This window comes from Dermacentor albipictus, chromosome 10 (genome assembly GCF_038994185.2).
Source record: "Dermacentor albipictus isolate Rhodes 1998 colony chromosome 10, USDA_Dalb.pri_finalv2, whole genome shotgun sequence".
NCBI lineage: Eukaryota > Metazoa > Arthropoda > Arachnida > Ixodida > Ixodidae > Dermacentor > Dermacentor albipictus.
The window spans coordinates 90,026,666-90,040,573 of record NC_091830.1 but is presented as its reverse complement, the minus strand read 5'-3'; the positions used below and the strand labels follow the sequence as shown (position 1 = coordinate 90,040,573).

At 48.7% G+C, this 13,908-nt stretch overlaps 1 protein-coding gene across 7 annotated transcripts in view; it reads right to left on the bottom strand.

Moving 5' to 3' along the window:
• Nucleotides 1-13,908, bottom strand: part of LOC135910206 (uncharacterized) — a 170,427-nt gene that overhangs the window by 132,925 nt on the left and 23,594 nt on the right. For 6 of the 7 annotated variants that reach the window (XR_010566941.1, XR_011509216.1, XR_011509217.1 and 3 more), the window contains one exon: nt 5,750-5,801. The exons of the other annotated variant lie outside the window; for it this stretch is intronic. Coding sequence is in view for 3 of the 6 variants with exons in the window: in XM_070528130.1 (XP_070384231.1) it covers nt 5,750-5,801 (52 nt within the window). In the remaining 3 variants the exon portion in view is untranslated. The remainder of the gene's footprint in view (nt 1-5,749; nt 5,802-13,908) is intronic. 7 annotated transcript variants of the gene reach the window in all.

Below are 13,908 nucleotides of genomic sequence, written 5' to 3'. Positions count from 1 at the left end.
GATTCCGCATCTTGCAGATTCGGAATCCGGGCTTGTGGCAATGGCACAACAGCATCCCCGCCCTCAGATAAGGCGCCGGGAAGACGAGCTGCCTCCACGTGGCTCGGATGCCAGGCGCGCACGTTCGTCAGGCTCGTCCAAGTTCACGTCCAGTGTCGGGACGCCAGGTAACTTCACGTGCCCAAGTCCGACTCGCCAGGAGAGGAGCTCTGCTCACCGCGTTGTCGCCAAGGCACCTTGACCAGCTCCACTCGGTCGTTCCTAAGCCCTTGCTTCTCGCCACTGGTCCCGGTTGGTCGTTCTCCAGCTTGCAAAACCGACCGGCAAAAGGCAATACCCAACACGAACAAGTGCCCTCTGTCTGCCGTCAAACACCAGACAAGGCCATAATCCAAATCAACCTAACTAAATTGCTATCCCTCTTTTTGCTCCCGCTGCAACAAGAGGCAGGTGTACGATCTGGTGCACAAGGATCAAACAACCAGTTTTCAAATCAACAACACACAAAATAGAAACAATTATTAATCAGCAATAATAATTACAAATGGAATGGTCCCCTCAGAATCACTTGGACCGAAAACATACCACTGAGGAAGCAAATGAGGTCATTCATTTTTCCCGGCCATATTTTCGCGGAATCCGAAGCTGCTTATATTTGCGACCCTGCTTATCCGTGTAGCGGCGGTACAATAAGCCAGATTCTTTGCCAAATGAAACCCTCTTTTTTTTTCACTCCCCGTTTGACGCTCTTCCTCAGATCGGCTAATGAACAGTCTTCCTGTTGCTCGCGAATCAGACTTTCTCTTTCAACTGCAGCCTGCTCCTGCCGGCTGGCGGAAACCGGAGCGAGTGCGGAGCCCGCGTCGCCTAATAGCGGCGTCGCGTCTATATCACGGCTAGCACTGCACGTGTCACTCCCACTCACTTCCAGGACCCGCTCGCCTAGGCCAGCCTCCGAGCTCTGCCTCTCCCGTGAATGCTCGCCACTCAAGTTACCTTGATCGGTCCCTGTGCCGCACCGCTGTTCGCTCACCGACGCTAAGTCAAGTTCCCTCGACAGCGGGCGCGCTTTGGATCGCGTGAAGGCCATGTATGCCACGTCGGCAAAGAATGATTTGCCCTGATCCCTCAGCAGCTGCTCCGAGTTATTTGAGAAGAGGTAGGAAAAGTGCTCCGGGAGGGCGGCAGACACAGCGGCCTCTGTGTTAAGCTTCCAAAACTCTCCTTCAATGACAACCGTTGCGATCGGTAAACAGACACTCCTCTCCTCGGCCACTTGCCGTATCCTAGCGCACTCTCCCGTAAAATCATTCGAGGAGACGAAAGACGGGTGAACAACGTCCATAGTTGCTGCAGAGTCCCGAAGAGCACGGCACTTTCTTTCTTTCTTTCTTTCTTTCTTTCTTTCTTTCTTTCTTTCTTTCTTTCTTTCTTTCTTTCTTTCTTTCTTTCTTTCTTTATTGATTTATTTAAGACAATGAACAGATTGTCTTAGGGGACACGGCTAAAGGCAAAACATTGGCCTGACTAGGCCGTGCCACCCGTACATTGGCAGCAACATGGCAGTGGCAGGCTTTCAGGAGGTCACACATGAAATTAAAGTAGTACACATTTTCAACACTTGAGTACACAATTCGCGTAAGAAGAAAGAAAAAAAAGGTTAAAGTTTATACAGTTTTCTAATCAATTGAAGCACAACAACGACAAAAAAAGTATGTACGAAATTTTCCACACCTGTAGCTGAAAGATTAAAGTTTACACAGTTTTCTAAAAGCAACAACAAGAAACATGAACAAAATTTTCTATACCTGTAGTTCAACATTTCTATTAGTCTTCGGATAGTAACAATTCTTTTACCGTTTTCTTAAAGCTTTGCTTTGATATTCCAGTATTTAGCAGGTCCAATACCAAGGGGTAGTCGTTTAGAAGGTTAGGAAGTTGAACTGCTAGTTTTTGATCTCCGTATTTCGTTCTGCAACGTGGTTTTTCTATCAGAGTTTTTCTGAGGTTATAATTTGTCGTTCTGCCATGGTATTTACTTTGGAAGGAACATTTGTCTTCCCAGAATTGCCGTGAAATTTCGAGGAATAATTTGTAAGTGTGAAGTTTTGATGCTGTTAATACCGTTTACCTTACTTCATACTTCATACTTCATACCGTTTACCTTAATTTCCTGCACATAGGGCTCCAATAGACGTATGTTTTTGTGAGTTTCCTGTATTGTTGCAAAAGCAATTTTCTCTGGGCAGCTCGCAGCGATGTGCCCTTGCTTTTTGCAATTGTAGCAGGTTAACGGTTTCCGTTTTTGAAAAAAACGCGTCGTATCGTTTCGCTGTTTGGGACCATCGCTATCATTCTAAGATGCATAATGCCCTTCCCTGACAGTTTCTTTGGTAAGGGATTCGTCTTCCCGAAACTCGCGACGCGTGATTTCCTTCCGTTCGTCGGGCTCCCTGGAAAACCCATCTCTCCTATCCGCTTTTTCTACGCGCACTGCCTTGCTGTGCAAGCTGCGGCGGGTGTAATACTCTTCCGCTAACTCTGCTGCCTTGCTTAGCTTAACCTCCTTTAGCCTATCTTGCAGCCAGAGCCTGACATCCTCATCAATGCAACGGTAGAACTGCTCCAACGCGATGCATTCGACGATTTTGTCGCGGTCGTCGTAAACCTCTTCGCCCTTCAGCCATTCCACCAGGTCGGCTTTTAGACGAAACGCGAAGTCAACATTCGACTCCTTGCCCTTTTTTGCATACCGGAACCTCTGCCGGAAAGCTTCGGGCGAGAATTTGTACTTCCGCAGTAGCGCTTCCTTCACATCACTGTAGCTCTCAAACGCCTCTTTCGATAAGCAAGTTATTACGTCTGATGCCTCCCCAGGAAGCAAGGCTAACAGATTCTGTGCCCAAAGGGATCGCTCAATGCTATTCCGTTCACACACGTGCTCAAATTTCACGAGGTATTTGGCCATATCCTCTCCGACGACAAAGGGTGGAAGTTGATCGCGTATTCTGGGAACATTAGAAGTGAGACTAGGCGCCGGCGAGTTATTTAGGGTCTCCAACTCTTTCATTTTAAGCTCGTGCTCGCGTCGTTCCCTCTCTCTCCTTTCCTCCTTTTCCTCCTCGCGGCGTTCCTTTTCTCTCCTTTCCTCCCTTTCACGACGTTCATTTTCTTTCCATCCTGCTCGCAACGTTCCTTCTCCTCCCTTTCCCGACGTTCATCGATATCCGCCCAGGCCTCTGCGGCTTCCTCAGCCGTTACGTCCCCAGTCCTCATGACCTCAAGGATCGCATTCTTTCTTTTGGTTGAGCCCAACTCCTCACAAATTTCGAGAAGTTCCTTCACCTTGTACTTCTCCATCGTTCACACTGTCCTCCTGCTGTTTACCCTTTTTGAATATACCTGCCGTACGCTACTATAACACTACTAGTAAGACATATGCAGGTATTTCACACACTATCCTGTTTACCCCCTCAGCATCCCCTGGTTTTCAAAACACTCTTACTAGGCTTGAAACACCCAAGGTTATCACAATGCAACACCAAATCCTTCCCTAAGCTACTATAACCTGTGTCAGAGAAAGTCTGGTGTTTGAGGTAAACTTCAGGCACTCACCCCGCCGAGGTAGCTGATGCCGGTCAATCCCGTAGCTGCCATCCACTGTTACGACTTTGCACCGCTGCACCACTATTACGACTTTGTGGTCCCGTAGCGCTCGTCACCCGTTTCGTGACAGAGCGTTGGTAGCGAAGACTCCGAGCCAGGCGTCGATGAGAATAACGAGAGGGATTTTATACATTATATAAAGGTCATTGTACAGGACAAGATCGGATCGGCACTGGGGCCGAGAGCTCCCACAAACGCGACTGTTCCCGCACGGCGACGTCCGGCGAAAACGCGTGACACATCTCACCCCAGTCGGGAGCGACACTGTCTCCCGGTGGGTCGGCGGATCCTGTTTTCGAGGCGGCGCGCCGCGTCTTTTATAATCCCCGAGGAACCATTGTCACTGAAACGGCCCAATACAAAGTCACCACTCGGCGGTCGTCCTAGAGGTCAAACCAGCGACCGCGCTGGCCACCCGGTTCAAAGTTCGCGCGCGCGGTGACCTCCATGCAAAAGGAGGTGCGGCGCCGGGCTGTCTGGCACTCGCTGACACGTCCAAACATGCTGCTCGCCGAGGCTTCTCCCGCAGGACACCGCTGCCTGACGGCTCAGCATCCTGACTTGTGAAGGGAGAATTAGGGCGCTCGCAGGATAGATTCCGCATCTTGCAGATTCGGAATCCGGGCTTGTGGTAATGGCACAACACGGCATATGTACTGACATCGGGGCAATAAATATGAGGCAATGTTGCATAATTGCAATATTTTATGCATCCTACATTTCTTAAATTTTCGGACATTGTCATTGTGACGATTCCTAAATAATGTGGCACTGCAAGTATGACTGCGAATGTTATTCACATGACATTGTTCTCAGGCAATTTGTTTTGATGACAGCTAGTTTCATTTTTATTTATTAATAATTTTATTGATTGCCCGCTTTCATTCACTCATGCATAAACAGGGTTAGGTAAGCGGGTGTGTTTTTATATTTGGGCACTCCTGATATGGCCCTAACCGGGCTGTAGTACGCCAGGAAGCACTTGGTTTGAGCGAGCATATTCACATTTTCCTAAGCATGCGAGATTGGCGTAAACAAAATTGGTGAAGAAGTAAGTATCTAAATTATGCGCTGCTGGTCAGTGTGTGACGTTAATTTGCTGCTGCTTGTGTCCTAAGCCTCAAGGCAAACGAACGATGATAATTTGCGTGTGTAGCCCACAAATGGTGTTTGCATAGGTCAGTCTAAAGAAATACGCAGGTCTTCCCTCTCCCCCTCTTTTGTGTCCGTTGGTCAAATTTGGGAGATTTTTTATGAATTTAAAATTTCACGAGGTGGTATTTGTGCTCGTTAGATGTGTAAAAAAAAGACACTGTTACTCTGTTGCAAGCATGTTTAACATTGCCCAGCAGCGGACCCTAGAATTAAAAATGCCTACCTGTTGAGTAAAATGAAATGTCTAAAAGTGTTTCCGATACTTCAGCTGGCTTACTCAGGCACATACATCTTGAGTGCGAAAACTGGCGCAAATGCCTGGCTCAAGTGAGGCGCCGTGTTGCTGCCTCATCTGCGGCCTCTGTGAGCGTATTTTAATATCAACATACACTTGCGAACCCTACATTAGCAGCTGCACACATGTCTACACCCAATTTACATGCTTCGGGAGAATATTTTTGAAAACACATTTCCTTGGTCTTGAAATGCACTTTTCTAGCATTACTGCTACGTGACACAGGCAGTGTAAAAGTGTCAGACTTTTAAACAGAAATGTTCTTCAAATAGGAGCTCTGGTGTGGCTTCCTGCATGACCTTTAGCAGGTTGTCTCCCATGTGCATGCAAGGGTAAGGGCCAATTATTAATTATCTGATTTGTCCTGTGCATAAGGCGTAATACATCCGCATGATTGTTTCACTCATGCCTCTCAGAAACCCCAAAATGCAATGTTTTTGAAGAGCTCTGCACGTTCTATTTGGTATTTCTTAGAAAGTTACTAGCATGACAGATAAAGAGATGGTATCAAGACATGGTGAATCTTTACTCACATGGCGCAGAAATCATACTCAAAATCTGGGGCCATTCCTATCTTTCAAAAATTGAGAGCGTACCGATAAACATTCATGAGTAATGATATCTAATGCTTACCCAATACCTCCGCCAAGACGAATACATAAATCAATTGAAGCACGTTGCCTATCTGAAAGAGAATATAAATTTTCTCAATAGATTTGTAAGCATCTTACTGTTGGCTAGGAACCTGTCAATAGTACTTTTCAAACCCGCCTAAAATATATACTCTAGAGATGGCATCAAAATGTGTACGCATACGAATCGAATACCTTTAAATAGTCGGTAGAATAATGCACTTATATGTTATATTACAGTGTTCGACAAAAAAAAAATTACCGACGATTACGCTACTTCCTAATGCGAAATTTGAGCGCAGCAAATAAGCTGTTTCACCTTTTCGATAGATTGAGGCAAAGAAATCGAGCAACACATGTATGCGCTATCACAGAATTTTTTTTTTATTTTTCACACGTATTCCTTTAACAAAGACTCCATTAACAGTTCTTGACAGTCATGAAGGAAGCTTTGTGGTCGGAGAAATAGACTGATATATGTTCGACTTGGTACACCAATGCTTGATTCTCAAAGACGAGATCTATACAAGTGCCTCGCGAGGTTGTCACAGCCGTGGGACGCGTTACGAGCGAGAGGAACGGGATGTTCTCCCGCATAAGTGTTAGGAAATTGCTGTTTGTCTTTATGTCAACATTAAAGTCCCCCACTACTAACATCAGTGTGGATCGATGGACGGTTAATGCGAGTTGCGGGAAGTGCACGACGTCTTTCGTGAGTGCGGTAGCGGACTCACGAAAGCGGTATCAGTCGGTCGCTGCTAGCGCTGGGGGGATGAAAGGGGGGCGGAGCTGGTTATGAGGCCGACGACAACGCGAAACCCAGGAACGGACGCCAAAGAGCCATTTGTGTAGCCAGCCCTCCTCCACAGTCTCTCCTCCTCCCTTCCATCATCCTCCCTCGCCCGGAGAGCCGACAGCGCGCATGCGCGGCGGCGGAGCAGCGGCGCATGCGCGGCGGCGGAGCGCGGCGGCGGAGGCGAGCTGGTTACGAGGCCGACGACAACGCCGACAACGCCGACGCCGACGACGACGACGACGACGACGACGCCGACGACGACGCGAAACCCAGGAACGGACGCCAAAGAGCTGCGCTCTAAAACATTCGGATGGAAAATTTAACAAAAGTTACCTCTGGGAATGCGAAAGCATTATAGTCGCTTTGGTAAAATGTTTTCCGTTCATGTTGCCGCCATGCACAAAACTTCTCTCTGCTGATTCGTTGTGTGCGCATGCGGATACGTTGGCCACAGACTGGAAACATTCTGACCATTTTCGCGTCGAGAGTCCATCGTACTGTACAAAACACCGACGAATCGCTAAGCGCAAGTGACGCGAGTGTTGTCACGTGACCGATGACGCATACAATAGGCACATCTTTTATTCAGCTAGAACCGTGGAGCCGCCTAGGCGTTGGCGAAGCGTGCTCCAATGGAGGGTTGAATCCCCCCCCCCACGCCAGACATAACCTTACCAAATATTCTTTTGAGTCATTGATTTACCTTCTCTGTAGGAATCCGCCAGAGAACTTTACCATCAATGCGCCGTCGGTCATTTTTGGTACCATCGCTACAAGGTGACGCGGACGCGGGATTTTCGCGTATTTCTGCATTTATTTTCTTCGCATTACATGTTTGCTTGAAGCATGTAATATAGTGGAAATGAAGTATTTTTGCGTAAAAAATGCAGACGTGAGTATGATATCGCAGAAGCAGCGTATGAAAGACAACAAAACTGGTGTGCGCTAGGTTGTGCCTTGGCATACGGTGCACCAATGCCCAGAAGTTTTGCAACGCATGGAGGGGTTGGTTCATATACCACTAGACCGAATAGGTACGTGCGTTCATTTTTATTCCAAGCAACGAGCAACGTTCACGTGCCGTTTAAGTAAAAAAAAGGTACCATTAGGCAGTTGTACAACTATTCTTAATTTATCGTTGTGAGACTAAAAGATCCATAAGGTTATACAGGCGAGAAATGGATTTCAATTTATATCGTAAGCTGAAATTTACGTTTCATATCGCTGCCTATGAATCCCATCTGACCCACAGCGAGCTCCATTTCTTGCAAGGCCACCGCTGTGTCACCTGATACAGAACAGTTCGAGACCCCACCAGGCGTTTTGCCGGGACTGCTCAGGAACCCAACAGCTAAGCGAAGACGTCACCACGTGTTTGCAATGCGTTCACTCCCACGATAAATATAGTGGCGGCCTCACGGAAAAAAGAGCAGAAGTAAGGTCACTGTTTTGTCCGAAAGGCGAAGCATCGCTTGCGAAAGTAAATTAGTGTACAGCTATACGAGATAAGGATAGCAGTTTCATCGACTCTATAAATTTGTGTTTGTCCGCAGCCGTCGTAGTGGTAGAGCGCCAGCCTGGGCTGCGGGAGCTTGAAGGTTCGATTATCACCACTTCCGACCACCCACTGGTTCAAAAGGGCGGAAGAGTTCCCCGGCCTTACGTTCGACTTTCTTGAGGAGTGATACGCTTGGGAAAGTATCCTGCGCTCTAAATTGCCATCGAAACCCCCGTGAGCACAAAAAAAGAAGGTTCGGGCCACTCCCAAGGGGACCATTTCCAATGTGGTGCCCCTAATACACCTTATGAGGAGGGGGCACTTTCGGCTTGGGGGCAAACATCACTGGCAGCGGAGTAGATCTCCGCTTCCACGTCTACCGGTCATGCCAGAAAGTGGGCCACGTGTGATTTTTGATGCCTGACCGACCCCGTTGCGCGCCGTTTGGCATCTCCTACCATGCGAAGTTGCATTGGTGCACACCTAAATGTATTCACTATAACGGCGCTGATCACGCCACCGACCGTCTCTGTCCATCTCGTCAACTTCCGCCGCCCAACAAGTCGCACTTGCTCCGTGAATACTACAAACGCAAGTAACAGCGTCTCCCGCCCAGCTCAGCGCAAGGTCAGCCTGGAATGACGACTGAGCTGAGCGTTCACCAAAATTCTACGCAATCCGCTAAGACACAAAGGAGCTCAGCGGAGAAAGCCTGAACTATAAGACACAGCCGCACTCGCGGAACACCCGGCGATCACCGCCAAGCTGACGGGAGTGGCTCGGCTGGCCGCTATAGAGATCCGTCTTCCAGTCGCCGCCGTATGAGGGCCAGGGGCCAGAAGAGAAACGGATATGAAAAGAAAGAGCGAGTGGTGAGCTGGGCAGAAGAGTTGCCACCTCTATACCCTTCCCCACACACTCTCCCTATCGCCAAACGACACTCTAAATCCCAACCCACTCCGCAAACCATGATGATCGACATAGAGCCACATCATAACGACTCCTTTCAAACATCTCATTAATACTATTGACACGTGTACTTATCTTTATCGGGCGACCACGTTTCGCCGCTTAACAACTGTAATCGCACAGCGCGGAACGCACCTGCATGTATGCGAAGTTTCTGGAAAGTTATCGATGCTTCTATCCGCTGTCTGTTGTCGTCGAACGTTATGTTATCTGATTTCATCACCTGACGCGAATGGTGTAGAACTTTGTGGAAGGCACGCGGGTACGAGCGATTAGTCTGGAACATTCGATGACTGCTCTATAAAAGCCCACGCGCTTGACCCGCTGATAAGATTTACGACGATCGCCGACTGTGTTCGCCGCCCTCGTTGTGCTTTAAGTGTAGCCTGTTTTGTGGGCACAGGTTCGCCCAATAAAAGCTAGTTTTTGCCTTTCACAGTATTGCTACTGTGTTCTTTTGAGGTCACGACCACGTGACACTATTGTGCACAAGAGGCACTGAACGAAAGTTGCGCCTCTCTAAATATGGGATTGGTTGCTATTTTGCAGGCGGAAGTCATTAGGGCTGAAGTCACAGTTCCGAGGCAGCTGTCAATACAACAGTTCCTGGGGTCCGCTGTCCAGAATACAGTGGCTGATATTTAAAAAAAAAAACAGGGGCCGCACTCCGCCAAATTTCAAACTCTCCACATTTATCCGAACGCTCTCTGTCCTCTTCACGTGATGCATGGAGATCACATTGCCTTCGCCCTGCTCGGTTACCATAACCTGAGCGAAAACCCACCCCCGCGGCCCCGGAAAGCTCACTTTTCGTTTCCAGCAAGGCCGATGCGCCACCACCCGTACAGCCCACGGGTGAACATCAAACACAACCAATAACTCAAACACGGATCCCTTCGCAATTCATTGACACACAGCCCCATCCACCTGACGCAATAGCGTTGCAGGGGTCCTATAACGTAAAACTATTCCAATCTGTTTCTATTCCAATCTCCTGACGTAACTTTGCGTAACCACCGACGCAAGCACCGGGCGGTCACCCGCAGGTTTGTCTGAACAGACCAATCAAACGCTCTGCTCGTTCATAGGAGGTCACATTTGTTTGCTTGAAAAACGAATAACATTGCCTACACTGAGCGGCTTGTCGTATCTAATTGGCTGACAAGAGGCGAGGAGAACGCTTAAGTGGTGAGGGATTCACTGGGGTAGAGCGAATGCACTGAAAATCGATAACCGGGTGAAGAGGGTGGTGCCGGCGTCTGCGATTGGTCGGCTTTCCCTTACTTAGCTTGTGGTGGCTGGTCGAAAATCGCGGTGGCATGCAACGGAAGCTTCAGAATGACGCTGATACGGATGCTCAGCAAAGAAGAGTTGGCAGAATGATGTGGTACACGTGCCGAAAGGGCTCGAAAACCTTACACGGCCACGCAAGAAGCTTTATTATAGGCAAATACACCCAAACGTTGCGGCAGGTCCGAGTAGCCAGCGTCTCAGCGATCGGCGGCAGCCATCTTGTATTTCTTTCGGAACGTGGAAGTCTGCGGCTATTCAGAAGAAAATTCAGTTTTGTTCGGCTGTTATTGCATCTTAATCGCGTGAACATCACTTTGACGCGGTGAGTTTGTGCGGTTTTCTGACGTCGCGTGACAGGCACGTGAAGTGGGTGGAGCCCGAAAACTTTTTAGCAATAGCCGAGGGCTAATGGCGAAAAAGGGTCGAATCAGAAATAACTGTTTTTCTTTTCTCTGTGAAATCATACATAATCAGTGTGCACACAACATCTCAGATGGGGAGGTATCGCAGTTTTCGTGACGTCGCGTGACAGAAAGGGGAAGTGGGCGTGGTCGAAAAAAGTTTTTGACCAATCATGGAGGGCTGATAGCAGAATTGGAATAGAAAACTTTGGAATAGTTTTACGTTATACACCCCAGGACGTGCATTGCGCTCCTACACATCCCGCCTACAGCATCTACACAGACATAGTAAATAGTAACACATCACACCTCACAGTTACTATAATGTCCAAACATATGACCGTTATCGAACACACCTTCCAAAGCTCACGCATTCGGCATGTACTTCTTAAATTGGTCCCGTGCTCGCGTTCCTAAAGCAAGTAATTTGTTCTTAATACCCACAGCGCACCTAATGCGAGGCAGCATGAGTTAGGGCATAATTCTTCGCTTCTAGGCAAACAGGCTAAGCAGATGGTCCTTATAGGTGGCTTCAATATCCCGCACCCGGCCTGCGGTTACCAAGCGGAATCACCCAAAGGCCGCCGGACTCCTGATGTTGTTGAGCTCCATCCCTTGACTCTGCTGACGAAACCAGATTAGCTAACACAATCAGACAACAGTGTAAGCAGGGGCGCATGTCCTGAGCTCACGATGGTCACAAGGGCAGGTTAATACTTCCCAGAAATCTCGTGGAGATCTTGGGCAGCGCCCTTATATTCTAGATCCTGCCCTAGAGGCAGAACCGGCATGTACTCGTGAACTTGCTTTTAAGATAATAAATTGGGATATATTTAGTCATGTCCGGTCCACCCTAGCTCCTCAGGACTACCCCTCCCTTATGAAGTGGATCCACCCACCTCAAACTGATCTAAAAACTGTGACTCAACTCCTCACTGCGCAGACAGAGACGCCCGATGTGGATCGCCATTTGCTCCATCTATAGTAGAGCCGCAGAAGCCTGACCCGACGGTGACCATGGCAGGAACATAATCGGAAACTTCAGCTCGGCATCGCCCGCTTAGCTAGCTACGGAGGCAGTTGACTACAAGAACACTGTCACAACAGTAACATGTATAGCCTTTGCGATCGCCTCAGCGGCACGGTAAGCACATCGCGCACCTGTTGGCTACTCGGCGAAATATTAGATGCTACACAAAAGATAATATATCCGCACCATATTCAACAAATCAAGGCTTGATCATACTACTATAATTCACACTCTGCAGAAAGGGCACATGGCTACAGGTACCCGCCCCACCTACCTAGCCTGACCCCACGCAGATGCCACACCCATAGACCCCGATATTAGAGGAGCCGAGGTGAGGGTGACGTTACAGGGCATTTGGCTGAAAATGACATCCGGGTCTGATGGGAGTCTGTACGCGCTCCTACACAACCCAGATAATCGGGACATTCAAGACTTAACTGCCCTCTGCTGACAACTGACAACTGGAGAAACTGGAGCCTTCCGCAGGAATGGCCCAACACGGACAAAGCAAGGCAAGCCACTGTCACTTTCGAATCTCTGACGTATATCTTTAACTTCGTGAGTAGGTAAACTCTTTGACCGCGCTGCACTCTCCCGGCTACAACCCTTTGCCGAAAAGAGCCAATGCTTTTCGAGTAGAGCCTTCGGCTACCGCCCTAGCCGCTTTATACAGGACGTTTTCCTGCAGGTTAAGGAGAACGTGGTGGATGGGCCCACTGTGCTAGAGCTACTCTGTCCCTTGACCTCAAGGCGGCTTTCAACAACGTCTTCCACGACTTAGTTTTCGACAACATGGCCTTTTGGAACTGGGGCGCACGTGCGTACAACTACGGAGAGCCCCGGTCGGACGTCAGCACACCCGCTGGTAGAGGAACGGCACAGGGCTAGACCCTATCGCCCACCCTCTTAAACGTGGCTTTGGACAAGCTGCCGTATTACTATACCAGATAGCTACCATCTAGCACGCAGTCTACGCAGATAACATTACGATTTGCGCCACCCAGGGATCATGCAGTGTGATCCATGATGCACTTCAAGAAGCTGTGCGCGTCGTGTAAATCTATGCAGCCTGAGGCAGCCTTATAAAGCTGCCAATCCTCTATGTTTGCACCATTATAGCAAATGAATGTCTTAAATTCGCAAACCAAGCATTTTTGTGCAGCTATAAAGCATTACATGTTTCACGTGACGGGCTTGGGTACTCGCTAAAGAATGCTCATGAAATAAAAAATGCACCGCGAAGCTCCTCTGAAAGTTTTCTAAGTGTGGAAGCATTGTTTCACTTGCTCATGTCCATGCAGCCGGGCGAAAATTATCAGTGCGATAAAATTTGATACGAGCGGCCTAAATGACAGCCCTGCGGCAACACAAACTGCGGCAGAAAGCGGGGCAACATGAATTTAGGAGGCAAGTGAACCGGTGCAGGTGGTGGCGTCATGTGCACCGATGACGCTCCGATAATTATAAGCTGCTATCGCTCTTTAGCGCCTTATCCATCCGCGTAGGCCATTATACACCACGCGGACTATATCTTGAACGCAATAAGCGATGCAGACAGATAGTGCCGACTGCTGATAGCTTCGAATGCTGTGTTCTCGCTGCTTTTCGTTGAAGACAGGCGCGCGTGCCTATGTCTTGAAAGCGATCTGCGAAGGACGTGGGGTGCGGCGTGTGCTGAGAGCTTTGCGAGTTTCATTTCATTTCCATTTTATTACTCAAAGACCCCGTAACGGGGTATTACATAAGGGGCACAAGTGCTGTGTTCACGCCACTTCGTTCGCCTGGAGGCGACAGGCAATTCGAATGTAAAGCCGCTCGCTTCTGTGGACACTACCTATATTGCATGCGCAATTCCAAATAAGGCATGCACTCTCCCGTTCACTTTGTTGAGTGTTTGAAGCATGCTCCACTCCACCGCGGGCTTGCCAAGTATTGCACAACCTTTGGGCCGAAGCACATTTTTGTTGTACTCGTTTAGTAAGCATAAAAATGTTCTCGCATTTAAAGTACAGCCGCGGTCACGTCTGTGTAGAGCGCGCGAGCACACGGCTTTGCTCTGCGGGGCGACACCGTGCGGCAGATGCGGAAACTGACGCACTGTGCCCAGGAGCATGCGCGGCCTAATATACATGCAGAACTGTATTGCACGAGTGACAACGTTGGAACGGGCAGT